The 13,720-nt window shown below is 42.0% G+C and overlaps 2 protein-coding genes across 2 annotated transcripts; both read right to left on the minus strand.

The window, feature by feature from the left end:
• Positions 1-1,143: 1,143 nt before the first annotated feature.
• LOC115406517 (alcohol dehydrogenase class-3 chain L) lies at positions 1,144-5,735 on the minus strand. The gene is made up of 9 exons (XM_030116611.1): positions 5,607-5,735; positions 5,086-5,187; positions 4,614-4,755; positions 4,118-4,205; positions 3,822-4,041; positions 3,041-3,301; positions 2,769-2,904; positions 1,732-1,870; positions 1,144-1,489 (listed from the first exon to the last, which is right to left on the minus strand). Exons 1-9 carry the CDS (start codon positions 5,622-5,624, stop codon positions 1,465-1,467), a joined length of 1,131 nt encoding a protein of 376 aa, XP_029972471.1. The 5' UTR covers positions 5,625-5,735; the 3' UTR covers positions 1,144-1,464.
• A 1,094-nt stretch (positions 5,736-6,829) lies between these two features.
• On the minus strand, positions 6,830-12,392 carry LOC115407324 (alcohol dehydrogenase 1-like). The gene is made up of 9 exons (XM_030117712.1): positions 12,307-12,392; positions 11,012-11,113; positions 10,671-10,812; positions 10,281-10,368; positions 9,823-10,042; positions 9,427-9,687; positions 9,052-9,184; positions 8,833-8,971; positions 6,830-8,724 (listed from the first exon to the last, which is right to left on the minus strand). Exons 1-9 carry the CDS (start codon positions 12,322-12,324, stop codon positions 8,691-8,693), a joined length of 1,137 nt encoding a protein of 378 aa, XP_029973572.1. The 5' UTR covers positions 12,325-12,392; the 3' UTR covers positions 6,830-8,690.
• Positions 12,393-13,720: the final 1,328 nt, after the last annotated feature.

A 13,720-nucleotide genomic window follows, 5' to 3' on the forward strand; every position in this document is an offset into this window, starting at 1 on the left:
GCAAGTTGATAAGGCTGGTGTCAAATTACAGACATTATCAGCTTGTGATAGTCAACATAGCTTTTTATCCTGGATGACATATTGAGCTTTCCTCTGTGTGACAAACTAATAGAAACGAATAAATCCTAAAAATAAATCAAAGGGATTTTCTGATGAATGTGGACTGAACAGGTTTGATAACCTTCAAAAGTAAAAGTAAAACCCCTGTATTAAAGCGTTGTTGTTTTGCATTTACACTTTAACCAAAAAAAAAAAAGACTAACGTTCAATGCTCGGCCTTCTCTGCTTTTCCCCTTTACCAATAACCGTAAAGCTCTGCTGGCAACACTTCATAGGCTCAGATTATTTGGCAAGTTAACCTGTTCGATAAGCCAGCAATACTCTATCCAAGTATAATTCACTGGTAATAAAACGAAAGAAAGTTCATATATAATCAAATGGATTATTTCCTTTCCTGCCCTGCTATTAAAGATTCTCTTGTCACCACTGGTCCTTCTTGTGGGAGTTGTGCACCATCAGCCTCTGGTGAAATGCAGGTATAAACCACAAAATATCTCAAAACATTTCAGACTAATATATCTAACATACATCCCAGTTTCACTATGAGTGAGCTGAACTGGGAAAGTTGCGTAGAAATAAACTTTGAAGTTTAATGTTTTTGTTAAGGTGCAGAACCAAATAATTTTCCAGAAAATATAAAAAAATACAAAAATACGGTTGTCAGAGCTGGAAGAGGAAGGCCTTTGTGAGTTCAGAAATCATGTGCGGTTAAATAAACCCATCCATCTCCAACCCCTCAGTTCTTTGTGATCTCATTGTTCTTCCTCAACCAGATGCGCCGTCTGTTCGCCTCGGAGAAATCCGAACGGGCTCCACTACCACAAAAAGTGCGTAGGAGGAGGGATGACCGTGCTCTTCTGGGGTTCGTACTGTTCCTGAACCAAGCTGTTGTGAAACCCAGCTGTTGACCTGTTTATATCACATGTGTTGCAGTGAATTCCCCAACCCGGTGACAATTTAAACCAACTATTCACATCTGACTCTTCAAAGCCAGTGTGAACTTTCACCTCTCACATAGGTTTAGAACCAAATGTGCAAAATGTTCAGCTCCCACTGGGACATGAATTTGAGGATACTGAGTATCAAAACACTGTGAACTTCATGTGCAGCACAGTATAATCTGACTTCTGTGGCCGCACTGTTCCCAAAAAATGGATCCCTCAGCAGTTGCGGTTGTACGATATTATTATTCATTCACTCAAGATCAAAGAACGTTTCTGAATAATCCTGTTTGGTTTTCTGTTTCGTCCTCTCAGTTTTCTCCCAGTGAGTACTGTATACGCTTCTCTCTGACAGCACATTGTCCCAATAAGACAAACACTTGGGGAATTGAAAGATTTATTAAAGTGAGGCGAATAAACGTGTAAACAGCGCAGCAGATTGTCACGCTCTGCTCCTCCGTGTCTAGAGCTGAAGGACGACGCGGATGCTGAAAACAAGAGGAGAAAGCAAATGTCAGTTTTTAACAGCCCCAAATCCTTTACGCTAAAAGAAAAAGAATATATATTAGGCAAAGGCCGCTGTGCGATCCATCTTATCTCAGTTTTGTCCTCGACAGAGGGCGAAAGTGATTTTTGTGTGAACACAACCCAAATCCGGAGGGATGCTGCAGCATTAACCACTTTAACATAACAAACCGGCATGAGAGAGGAGATGAAATCCAGGATTTACCATTTCCCAGCGTGCATGAGATCGAACCCATTGGTGATCTTCTCAAAGGGCAGGATGTGAGTCACAAACTCGTCCACTTTCAGCTTCTTCTGCATGTATTCATCCACCAGTTTGGGGACACTGTCCACGCTTTTGTAACCTGTGAAAAAAATAACACAACCTCTTAAGTGGAATAATGCAATAACTTGAGCCAAATGTACACAGCTTGCAACAAAAGCTTTTAGCAAGTTTTTAAACTATTAGCAAGTAACTACAATTTGGACTTTATTGCATTGAAAAAAACCTTATTATTGCATTACTGACTGTCACAAGATCCTTCAGAGGAGGGGAGTGGTGATTGTTTTGTTTTTTTTTTCTGCCAGGTCAAGGGGTAATTAATAACAGTAAGCAAAGTCCGACTGCACCCGAGATAAATACTATCAGAGTTGCTTCTCATCTTACAACAAAGTATCATATAATTACTGCTTTACCCGATAAACCTGCTGAAGAAATCAGCTTAATTGGAATTTAGACCTCTGCAAATGGGAAAAAAACAGAAAAAAATTCTAAATCTAATAGTTTTCTGTTGGATTTTTTTTTTCTTTTTTTTTTTTTTTTCTGAAATTTTCCAAACTGCAGTTTGCATGTCAGGCCAGTAGCTGGTGCTTCGTTCTTATAGGCACCATTGCATGTGGAGAACAGTATGTGTAAACGTGTCGCTGCATGTGAGCCAGATGAGGGCGTGGTGAATGTATGCTTTGTCCGAGAGCCACTGTTCAGTTCAGAAGAGGGAGCCGCACAAACAGCGCTCTGGATTCCTCCATTGTTACTGTCGACTGACTGCTGCAGGACTCAGAGCTTCAGGAAAGTTGAATTGAGACAGAAACTGGGAGGGAAACGTTTGGAAAACAGTGGAAAACCTTTTCAAAAAGTTAAAATTTCATTGGGTCTGAACTTTCTTGACATATAAACAAACAGTGAAAACAACAAGAATCTGACTGTTATGAACCATCTTAAACTGGCATCTCTGACCATTCAGAGTGGTTAAACTGAAATACCTCCGAAGGCGGTGCCTTTCCAGGTGCGTCCGGTCACCAGCTGGAACGGCCGGGTGGAGATCTCTTGCCCTGCAGCAGCCACTCCGATAATGACGCTGGTGCCCCATCCTTTATGGCAGGCCTCCAGAGCTGCCCTCTGCCACCCGGAGACAACATCGCCGCACCGTCACCTCGCGCAGGAACACACTCACCAACGCAAATATCGCTGCACTCGAGAGTTTAGTCCACGTTCAGCGTGTTGATTTGATTTCCTTCATTTCGGACGAACTCACCATGATCGCCACGTTGCCTACGCATTCAAAGGAGTAGTCCACGCCTCCGTCTGTCATCTCCACCAGCACCTCCTGGATGGGCTTGCTGTGGTCTTTCGGGTTCACCAGGTCTGTGGCCCCAAACTCGCGAGCGGTTTTAAACTTGTCGGGATTGAGATCGATGCCGATGATCCTGCCGGCCCCGGCCGCTTTGCAGCCCATTATCGCGGCGAGGCCCAGAGCCCCGAGGCCGAACACGGCGCAGGTGGAGCCCGCCTCCACCTGCAGGGTGGAGGTGAGTGATGAGTGACAGGCACGTGTAGATATATAGGATAAATATTCATGGTACTTAAGCATTAGGTAGTATTTTAGTCCATCTTCAGTCAAGTAATGAAATCAATGTTGAGCAAATCGAGCCACTAATTTCAAACTCATGATGACACCTTAACAAATTCAATAGGATCCTCATAAGTAATGTTTAATTAATTTCCTTTCCTGTCGTGATTTTTTTGTTAGAATGCATGCTGTGTAAAGGCCAACGCAGCCAGTAGAAGTCAGCCTCCGGGCATGATAAATTACACGACTCCCATTAATTGCGAAGATACTTTGATATGGACCCAAAGGGACATTAAATATGTGACTTTGTTGTTCTCTTGTCAGAAGCATTAGCTGTAAAGTACACACACATTGATACTGACACTGAGACACCTCATGGAGTGGGGGACACTCTCGGACTAAAGGTCGGCTGCTTTGTTTTTGTATAAATGCAGATTAATGAGACGAGTGTGAGAGATTAACTAACCTTGGCAGTGTTGAGAGCAGCCCCGTAGCCTGTGGAGATGCCACAGCCCAGCAGACACACTTTTTCCAGAGGAGCCCTCTGGTCTACTTTGGCCAGAGAAATATCAGCAACCACAGTGTATTCGGAGAAGGTGCTGCAGCCCATGAAGTGGAAGAGGCTCTGTCCTTTGCAGGAGAAGCGAGTGGTCCCATCAGGCATTAGGCCTTTGCCCTGAGTGAGCCTACAGGACAGGACACACACTTTCAGAATTGTTTCCCGCATGAATAAAGCAGACAGGCGCACTCCGCTTCCTCTACCTGATCTTTTGACATAAATTGGTTTTGGGATTCTTGCAGAACTTGCACTCTCCACACTGTGGGACGTACAAGGGTATGACCGTGTCGCCTGAACAAAAAAAGCACATTGTCACAGGCTTATCGCTTACATTTCAGAGATCCTTGAACTCAGTAGGTACGGCATGCACACGATTATCATCTGATTATTCAGTCAGTCAGTAGATTTATGCAGGCGGATATCAGGAGGATAAGACTGTTGATGTGTGTTTGAAACACTGTTGATTTCATGTAGTTTTCATGCAGAGCGGCCTCCAGAGTTTCATCAGAATGGTTTGAAAAATATCTCAGGAGCCAGAGAGCTGATGCCACAGAAATGTGGAGTGAAATCAGATTACTTCCAACATTTCATGGAGTCTGCTAGACACTGAAAACCCAAGCCTGTTTGAGAGTCTCTAACCAGTTTTACTGGTTATGAAGCGCTCGTCTCTGTGCTTGCGAGAGGAGGAAAAAGAAGAACCTGGCTTAAACTTGGTGACTCCCTCTCCCACGCTCTCCACGGTGCCGGCTCCCTCGTGTCCCAGCACCACGGGGAAGACTCCCTCGGGGTCTGAGCCGCTCAGCGTGTAGGAGTCAGTGTGACAAATCCCCGTGGCTGCGATCTGAAACAAAGGACCGCGATCTGAAATCCATTTTCCCTCTGATGTACAAAAGGTTGTTCCGCCCTGTTGTTGCTCAGGGCAAATTAAATATACAGCGCTAAAGCAGGGGTTTGTTCTGACTACAGGTGGGAGGTGAAAAGTACACAGAGTACAGCGTCGTGCCTGATTACATGTATAGTTCATACAAACCTTCCAGATAAGGCTTTAGTGAGGAGTGAGTCAGGATATAAAGACGACATACAAGCAACGACAGCTTTCCATATATTTGAGGACAGCGAAGAAACTGTTGCTTGTCACTTGACGCATCCCTCCGATGTTAGAGTTCAGTACCTTGATGCGGACCTCGCCGGCTTTTGGAGGTTCCACCTCCACCTCCTCCATCACCAGGGGTTTCCCCGGGCCCCATGCCACAGCTGCTTTGCACCGAATCACCTAGAACAAGCATCCCAAACGCTTCAGCCGGTCAGTCAGAGCTCAGAAATCCTCTCTGGAAGCAGTTCCATCAGCACGTGGATCGTTTAGCTTTTCAACAAACTGTAAAGGACTGAACTTTGACCTTCTTGAGGTCAAAAAGAATAATGCCCAGCATGTTGCAGCAATGAAACAGATGCAACAGATCACAGTAAATAACACTGATTCCAAAAATCACACATAAAATTCTTTATAACCTGGTTGTGAAAACGAGGGGAAGCCTACTGTCTGTCTTTCCATTTACTGTAAACATGAACTCCACTCTGTAAACACTTGACTGAGCAGAGATGATCTTGGCAGTCATCGCAGCGTTTTCACACACTAAAATCAATCAAACATTCACAAAAGAAAACAACAAACAGATGTAGCAATGTGCCTACCTTCCCTGCGGTCGCCATGCTGTTCCACAGCCACAAGCCGACTCCAGGGTTAGACAGGAAGGTTGCTCTTATCAGTGTTTAGACCACTCACACAGAGGGACCCTGCCCCTTCCCAGAGTGCTCTCTCTCTCACGTTCCCTCCTCAGGAAGACACACAGGAACACACTTACAGACATGTGTTCTATTGTGTTCCAGGAGTTTTTTTTTCTTCCTTTATTTAAAGGCAGTCAAGGGTATCTGAAGAAATAATAGATTCGTGACAAGTTTATTCTACAGAAAATATGAATACATATAGGTTTCTCAGGGAAAGGAAAGCCCATCCCCGGTTATATAAGAGATACCAATGCCCCCTGTAGGAGAAACAATGTAGCTCTATTAGAGCCAAGCATGGAAGTCAAGGGCGCAGCATGTTGCTCAAAGAAAAAGTTATTTGATAAAGGTTGAGATGTTATACATTAAAAAAAAAAAATAATGAAAAATTAATAAATGAAAGAGGAAGAAGAAATACTGGAAATTTCCTGAGAAGAAACAGAGTATGCCGAGCAGGAAGGAAAGTTTGCCAACAACTGGAGTATAATTTTAAAGATATTTGTACTGCAAAAGAGATGAATACAAATATGATTAAACAGCTGCTTTTGTAGTATTAGAATAATTTTTCAAATCACAATAGATTGCAACTTTTAGAAGACACTTTTAATTCATGAGGTCCTGTAAAACATACGCAATGAAATACAGCATACATTTTATTTAATAAGAATTTCTTGTAAATAATAGTTTGTTTGTTTTTTTTTTCAGAGTTTATGGAGTGATATAGTGGTTGCAGGTGAAGTAAACACAGGTGCAGGACAACCATTACCAATAACCACTCAGAATTTACTGATTGATCAGACTTGAATGATAACTGATTTACTCAGAAGTTTTTTTAATTTAAGAAATTTTCTTTCTTTTCATACTTTAACAACTTAATGTCAAGATGGCTGACACCATTGTTGGTAAAAGAAACTCATTTTACTATCTAAAAGGGAAATCAAGAGTACAGGAACGCAGACAGACTGACAAACAGAACACAGAAGAAAAGCTCATTATAGGCTAAAGCCACCAGGTGACGACAATCACACACTCAGGCACAGGTGAAATACATGGGGGGAGGGGGACCAGGGAGCCTGGAATGAGAGACAGATCAAGCTTCACAAAGAACACCAAAGATTAACCCAGACACTTAATTCAATTATAAAACTTTATTCAGGAACCAGAGAAGTAAAGCAGTTGAAATACTGCCGTGTACACAACATCGTAACTCTTAATTGTCATCATATGCTATTTTTTGATCTACTAGTATTCAGACTCCAATTCAAAGTAGTGATGAAAGAGACGAGCTGCAATAAAGAGCAGTAATTATTAACGATGACTGTATTCAAATCGTCATTTTTTTAGATATAAGTACAGTACATTCAGCAAATGTTGAGCAGTTAGTATCTTTTAGAATGTGAGTCATCACAGTGACGTGAGTAAAAACGTTAATCTTGATTATAATCATGTTCTATCATGTCTGGTGGCCTGTTCTGTGTAATAAAGCGTTGCATGTACATATAGAATGGCGTCTGGTGTCTGGAGACAAGTCACTGCATGTGAGCCAGATGAGGGTGTGGTGAATGTACACTTTGTACTGTTCAGTCATGGAAAGTGGAAAGTGTGCTCTTTTGGATTACAAAAAAAAAAAAAAACTGACGACTATATCGACAATGGGGTGTGTGTGTGTGTGTGTGTGTGCGCTAAAGGAAAATAGAGTCCCTTTTGTGTGTCTTTTTTTCGTTGAAGGTTATTTTGCCATACTCTCCACACACTTTGTTTTCTTTTTATCAAGTCACTGAGACTGAATAGTCGATGAAAAAAATAGAAAAAACTAACAAATATTCTTATTTTAGTCCAGTCGCAGACATTTTTAGACCAAAAGATTTAAATAGTAGACTACATCATGTTAGGTGAGAACATGCTATACACTTGACTAAATGCACTCAGGACATCATGATGTTGTTACCAGCAGAGATCTCTTAAAATCAAAGCAAATATCTGGACACACAAACTGCAAAATCCATGGTATGAATAATACAAATGCACACTCGTATACTATGGCTGAGTTGGCAAAGCGGGTCATATCTCAGGTGAAAGTTTTCAGGTTCAGTCCTCCATATGTTGAAGTGTCCTTGAGCATTTGGGTGTGTATAAATGAGTGTACCATTGCAAGCCATCTTTACGACTGTTAATCAGTGGGAAAATACGATATAAGCTACATCCATCATTTGCCTGTCACAGTTTTTTTCATTGCCAATGACAGCGAGGGAAAACACGAGATACAGAGACGAGACCGGATTATTGATCTAACCACTGCTAATGCTTTTACATCCTTGGACTTGTGACCTTTCTATGTTGTACTGTACTTCTGTTTTCACTTATTATTGGCTGTGATAAGCTCCAACTGGAGGAGCTCGCGTCTGGATGAAATGGTTGTATACGATGAATGAAAGGACGGATGGCCTGTGTTAACTTTCTAATTAACGACTGACCTGTTCATGGCTGTATCCTGCCTTTCACCAACTGTTGGCTGTAATGGGCTCCAGGCCCTTGAAGCAGATAAAGGAAACATGTTCTTTCTTCTCTATCTTTCTCCAGTATAATGAGATGTGAAACTTGGCATAACTGTTGTTAGGCATGTAAGCCATCATTGTGAGTTTCATTTTTTCCAAATGAGTAAATGACAGAAAATTGGTGGTACATAGAAGAATACCATCAGTCTCAGCCAGACACGGTCAACTGTGGAGCCGCAGGCCACATACGGCCTTTGTACCTATTAATTGCAATCTTTGACAAATTACAGTATTAATATCAAGGAAAAAAATCAAATAGGAAATTAAAATTAGTGACACACAATTATTCTGTTTCATTTAATCACCAAATATGATTCTGGTCAAACGGAATGTGGTCGTCTTGTAGTAACAATGAGAAGTTGCCCATTTCCTGTCAAAGCCTCAGTCGTCCCATTTAGAACGGAGTATTGACAGAAGGTCCAGATTGAGAAGGTTTTGCTCATTCTGGAGAAATCCTCATCACAGTCCGGATGCTGTGCAACAAAAAAGGAGCAAAAAATTAGCACAATGGCACTTGTATTTGACTGGAGTTACTCTTGTGATTTTCTGACATGAGAAAACAATATAATAAAAGTCCTCACCTCTTCCCCTGCTTCAACAGTTCAATGGCATCGTTGATTTCATTCAAGGTCAAGTTGTGACTGATGAACTCGTCCACCTTTATCTTCTTGTCCATGTAGGCTTTGACCATCTGCTGCACGCCGTCCTTACTCTTAAACCCTGGGACACAGAATGTATGTGAGGCTGCAGAACTCATGAGCAATTCATGACAATGTAATGATGATTTGGGTTGTTCTCACCTCCGAAAACCGAGCCAGTCCATGTTCGTCCCAACAGAAGCTGAATGGGTCGGGCAGAGAAGTCGTGCACGTTTGTGAGGCCGACAATCACGCTGACGCCCCAACCTCTCACACAAGACTCCAAGGCACTGCGCTACATGGAGGAGGAGCACAACGTCAGCTGACTCAAACACGTCTTTAACATATGCTGAGATTAACCGAACGAATCACACAAAACTCTCTAATTTGATTTCATCTTCTGTTGTTATCAATGTGAAAATAAGTATTTTCTTTAACAATGATAATAATATGTATGAATAATGCTGACTTTTTTGTTGTCCCAATCAAGTTTTGCCTTCTGCAAAAGTATTGCAACGTGGATTCCAACCCCCCTACCATGACTCCAACATTTCCGATGCACTCCAGGGAGTAGTCCACGCCTCCGTTGGTCATGTCACTCAGCACCTGGCTGATTGGTTTATCATGATCCTTGGGGTTCACAAAGTCAGTAGCACCAAACACTTTGGCCTTGCCAAACTTGTCTGGATTGGTGTCAACAGCAATGATTCTTTTGGCTCCTGCAGCTTTGCATCCCATGACTGCAGCCAAACCCACAGCTCCCAGGCCGAACACGGCACAGGTGGAGCCCGGTTCCACCTGCAGGAAAGGAGACTTTGGTCAGTTTCAGACTGTGGAGACAGACAGATGATATTTCTCTTGAATAGAGTTTTGTCAAATGAACACGTGCACTAGTGTATGGCATCACATGACCTCGACATCCACACCAAATACCTTGGCGGTATTAACAGCTGCTCCATATCCAGTGCTGATTCCACAGCCCAGGAGACAGACTTTATCCAGAGGAGCACCAGGGTCGATCTTGGCCAGAGCGCTCTGCTTCACCACAGTGTACTCAGAGAAGGTGCTGGTTCTCGTGAACTGCGTCAACTTCTTCCCTTTGCAGGTCAACCGAGAAACCGGTTCTGGCATTCCCTCATAACGAACAATGGGTCTGAACGTGAAAGGTTAACAACATTAATTATGTCTGAAGGAGATATATGTCTAGAATAAAGTGGAAAGTTAAAGTTTAAAAGGGCATCTATCTTGAATTTCTTTGTTCTTTTTCGTTGATAGAATTCCAGAAACCTTACACACTGTTTATCTCCTCACTGAGGATTGATGGGGACAGAGTATGAGCAGCTTTGTGACGGAGACGAAGCAAACAGAAGAATATTATGTATTAAACTCACACAGAGTCGTCACACAGGTTGGTCTTAGGATTCTTGCAGAAGCGGCATTCACGACACTGCGAAAGAAATATCGGGATCACCTTGTCCCCTGAGAAACAAATTGAAGATATTGTTATGGTGGACATTTGATGTCTCTTCTGCTTCCTGTTTTATTCAGAAGTCTCATGATGTCTCTCAGTGTTTTAGGTTCTTGACTTCCCCTTCTTATGTCTGTTTCTTGCCCTGTCCTTGACTGACATGTGAATACTGAATAGAAATGTGTTAGGAGCTTTTGGAGGTTCCAGTTAAAAGTCTGCCAAAATCTAGTTTGCATTTATCAAATCTCCACAGTTTGCACTATATCCTTAATGCAATTTTAACCACTGCCCTAAAATCCACAATCAAACTGACCTTGTTCAAATTCAGTGACTCCGGGCCCGACGCTCTCCACGATGCCAGCTGCCTCGTGGCCGAGGACCATGGGGAAGTTCGAATCGTTTTTGCCTTCCAGAAGAAAGTAGAGGTCCGAACGGCACAGTGAGGAGGCCACAATCTGTCCCAAAAGAAGGCAACAACATGAAAACAGGAAGTTCAGTAACTCTTTCTTTTGTTTTAAATAGAATAGAATAGACTTTATTTATCTCACCATGGATAACTTTACCATTACAGAGGCTCATAGAACACAATATATACAAAATATTGATTACTATGTTGATTGTAGTCGTTTTTCATGTCTATTTTTTTTTTCTCACCTTAACACGAACTTCATTGGCCTGAGGCGGAGCCACCTCAATCTCTTCAATCACCAAAGGCTTGTTGGGCTCCCAGGCCACTGCTGCTTTACATCTGATGACCTACAAAATGCAGCAAAAATATAAGTAAAATATACTCATAACGATCAAGTTACTAAGATCCCTCAGTAAGAATATTCTAATACATGCATTAGAACCTGTTTACACAGAAATTATCTGCTGGAAATGGCATTCACTCCATGGTTTTGTGTTCAATATGGAGTGGCTGAATAGAGCGATGAGCGACCACAAGCACAAAATGCAATGTGATTCCATGCAGATGGACGTGTTGGTGGACAAAAGTATCCAACACGGAGCACTGCAGAAAATAAAGATGAATTTGTCCCCAAAAAACTCAACACAAAAACCTTGCTGTTGCTTCTGAAATGTTTGCTCGGCCGAACAGAGAGACAGATTTCCCAATAAACTGAGCAAATAAAAGCTGTAGGGGGGCCAGCGGAGGAAATGCCTGTCATTACCAGAACAGCAGCATCTGTGGTGAAGGAAGATTTGATTTTCCTGTGTTTTTCAAATGTGTAAAACAAACAAACAAACAAACAAACAAACAAACAAACAAACAAACATGTCTGCTTTTACATGTTTGCCTGTAATATCTCGTTTGTGCTTGTTTTTAAACAGACAACCCTTTAGTTCATCAGTACATTCAGGTTAGTTGGCAAATTGTTCAATAAATGTTAGTTTGCTTCAACAAAGAACTTGCTTTTCCTTGAATCAATAAGCCTGGAAGCTTTTGGGCTGCAGGTTTTCAGGTCATGTAAACAGATGTTGCGTAACTGAATTGGAAGCTGTGATGGATCACAGCTGGGAATCAAGAAATGGAGTTACGGTGCAGTTTAAAAAAGTGAAAAAAAAAATTTAAAGGAGCAATTCCATCATATTTGTGAGAAATACTTGAACACAATTCCTTGTAATTCCATGTCTTATTGAAACATATCATTTATTTTAACCTTGGAGAGAATGCATTCATAAACCTTCCAGTCCCGTCTTTAAAACCACATCAGTTACAAAACATTTTAGTTTATCGCTTTTTTTTGTCACACTAGGTTTTTTTTTTTTTTTTTTTAATACTCTAATAAAGCAAATTAGTTCTGTCTGTGTGTGATGAGTGTATCATCAAAGAATGTCACACCATGCATACAGCAGCACTGTGTCTGCATTACTCGGATACCTTAAAAATATCAGATGAAAATATGCAAACAGAGTTTCCAAACACGATTCATTTCAAGTGTTCTTACCTTTCCTGCTGTATCCATTTTATTTACAAGTATCAACTTCCCAAAGTTTGACTGAACTGAAGTGAGGGCTGACTGCAGCACAGAGAGTGAAAAAGTCTAACTGTCTGAGCGTACGTTTTATTATCTGAAAAGAAAAAAAAAAGAAAAACAGATGGGGGAGGTTTTGGGATTCGAGCCTGAAGCAATCATTGGTTGTTGCTGTTACTGATTATATTGGGCATGTTTTCCTTGAGCTTATCACAGTGGGAACTGAATAAGACAACCCGACAACTATCATGAGATTTCATCAGCAATAGAGTTCTAATCGCTGAGTAGTTTAATCTTTCTTCAGAGTAAAAATCCAATTATCGATGATCATCTGTGATTATGGTGTTTCTGTGTCTCTGGTTTCAGGCTCCTCTCCTCATGATTGCTGTTTCCCACCCTGATGTTGTTCACTTGTGCCTGATTGTGTGATCCCAGTCACATGGTGCTCTGGGCTTTTGGCTGTTCGCCTGTGTTCTGTTTGTCTTCACCCTCTGAGCCACCAGGCTGGAGGAGCCTTTTGGAGTCAGTCTGGGACACATGAGGCTTGAACTTCATGTGCTTCCCTTCAAAGAAAGATAATGATCCCTCAAATCAGCTCCCTTCTGGGTTCAAATGTGTCCGTAGCAACCACCCACCCCAGCGACAAGGGAATCGTACAGTGGCCACAATGTTGCTCATCAAGCTGAAAGAACATAAGCCAAAATGAATAAACTGAGGTTTGTGCCCATCAACTGATCGGAGAATGTGGGAATAAAGTGGACATTTGTCGCTATAAAAGTTGTCAAAACACAGGTAAGTCTTCAAACTATCTTGAAATACAGCGATTTTCATCGAAAATGGAATGGATGTCCGCCATGTTTTTCATCGGAGCAGGCAGAGAGATGGCAGTCACGTGACCTGAAGCTATGCCCATAGGAAAGACTGGGATGCTGAAACGTGGGGCTGGAGCACACTCTCGGCATTTACCGTGACAAGTCTACAATATGTGCTGTGGACCAACATAGGTATTACCAGGCACATAACTGGTACGCAGGTACGCATGCGTGACAAAAATCACTGAGGCGTAACGTCACTTTATTTCGTCACACCACGCGCCTTTGCGTACCTGACAGTCAGGTTACAAATTACACACGTGATGGTGATTAGAATGTAACCTGAAGTACATTCACCAAGAGATACAGTAGGAGCACGGGCAAACTTATCATTAGGCAAAACTGGGCAGTTGCCTGGGGCCCCAAGTTCCTGGGGGGCCCATAAAACTCCTCATACACTTATGGTTAATACAGTTATTACTTATTGCACACATTAATTATGTTTTGATTGAAATCCGGTTGCTAAAATGCCAGCAGAATGCTTATTGTATTATGTGTGTCTCGGGGCCACCCTT

Source organism: Salarias fasciatus, chromosome 19 (assembly GCF_902148845.1).
Source record: "Salarias fasciatus chromosome 19, fSalaFa1.1, whole genome shotgun sequence".
NCBI lineage: Eukaryota > Metazoa > Chordata > Actinopteri > Blenniiformes > Blenniidae > Salarias > Salarias fasciatus.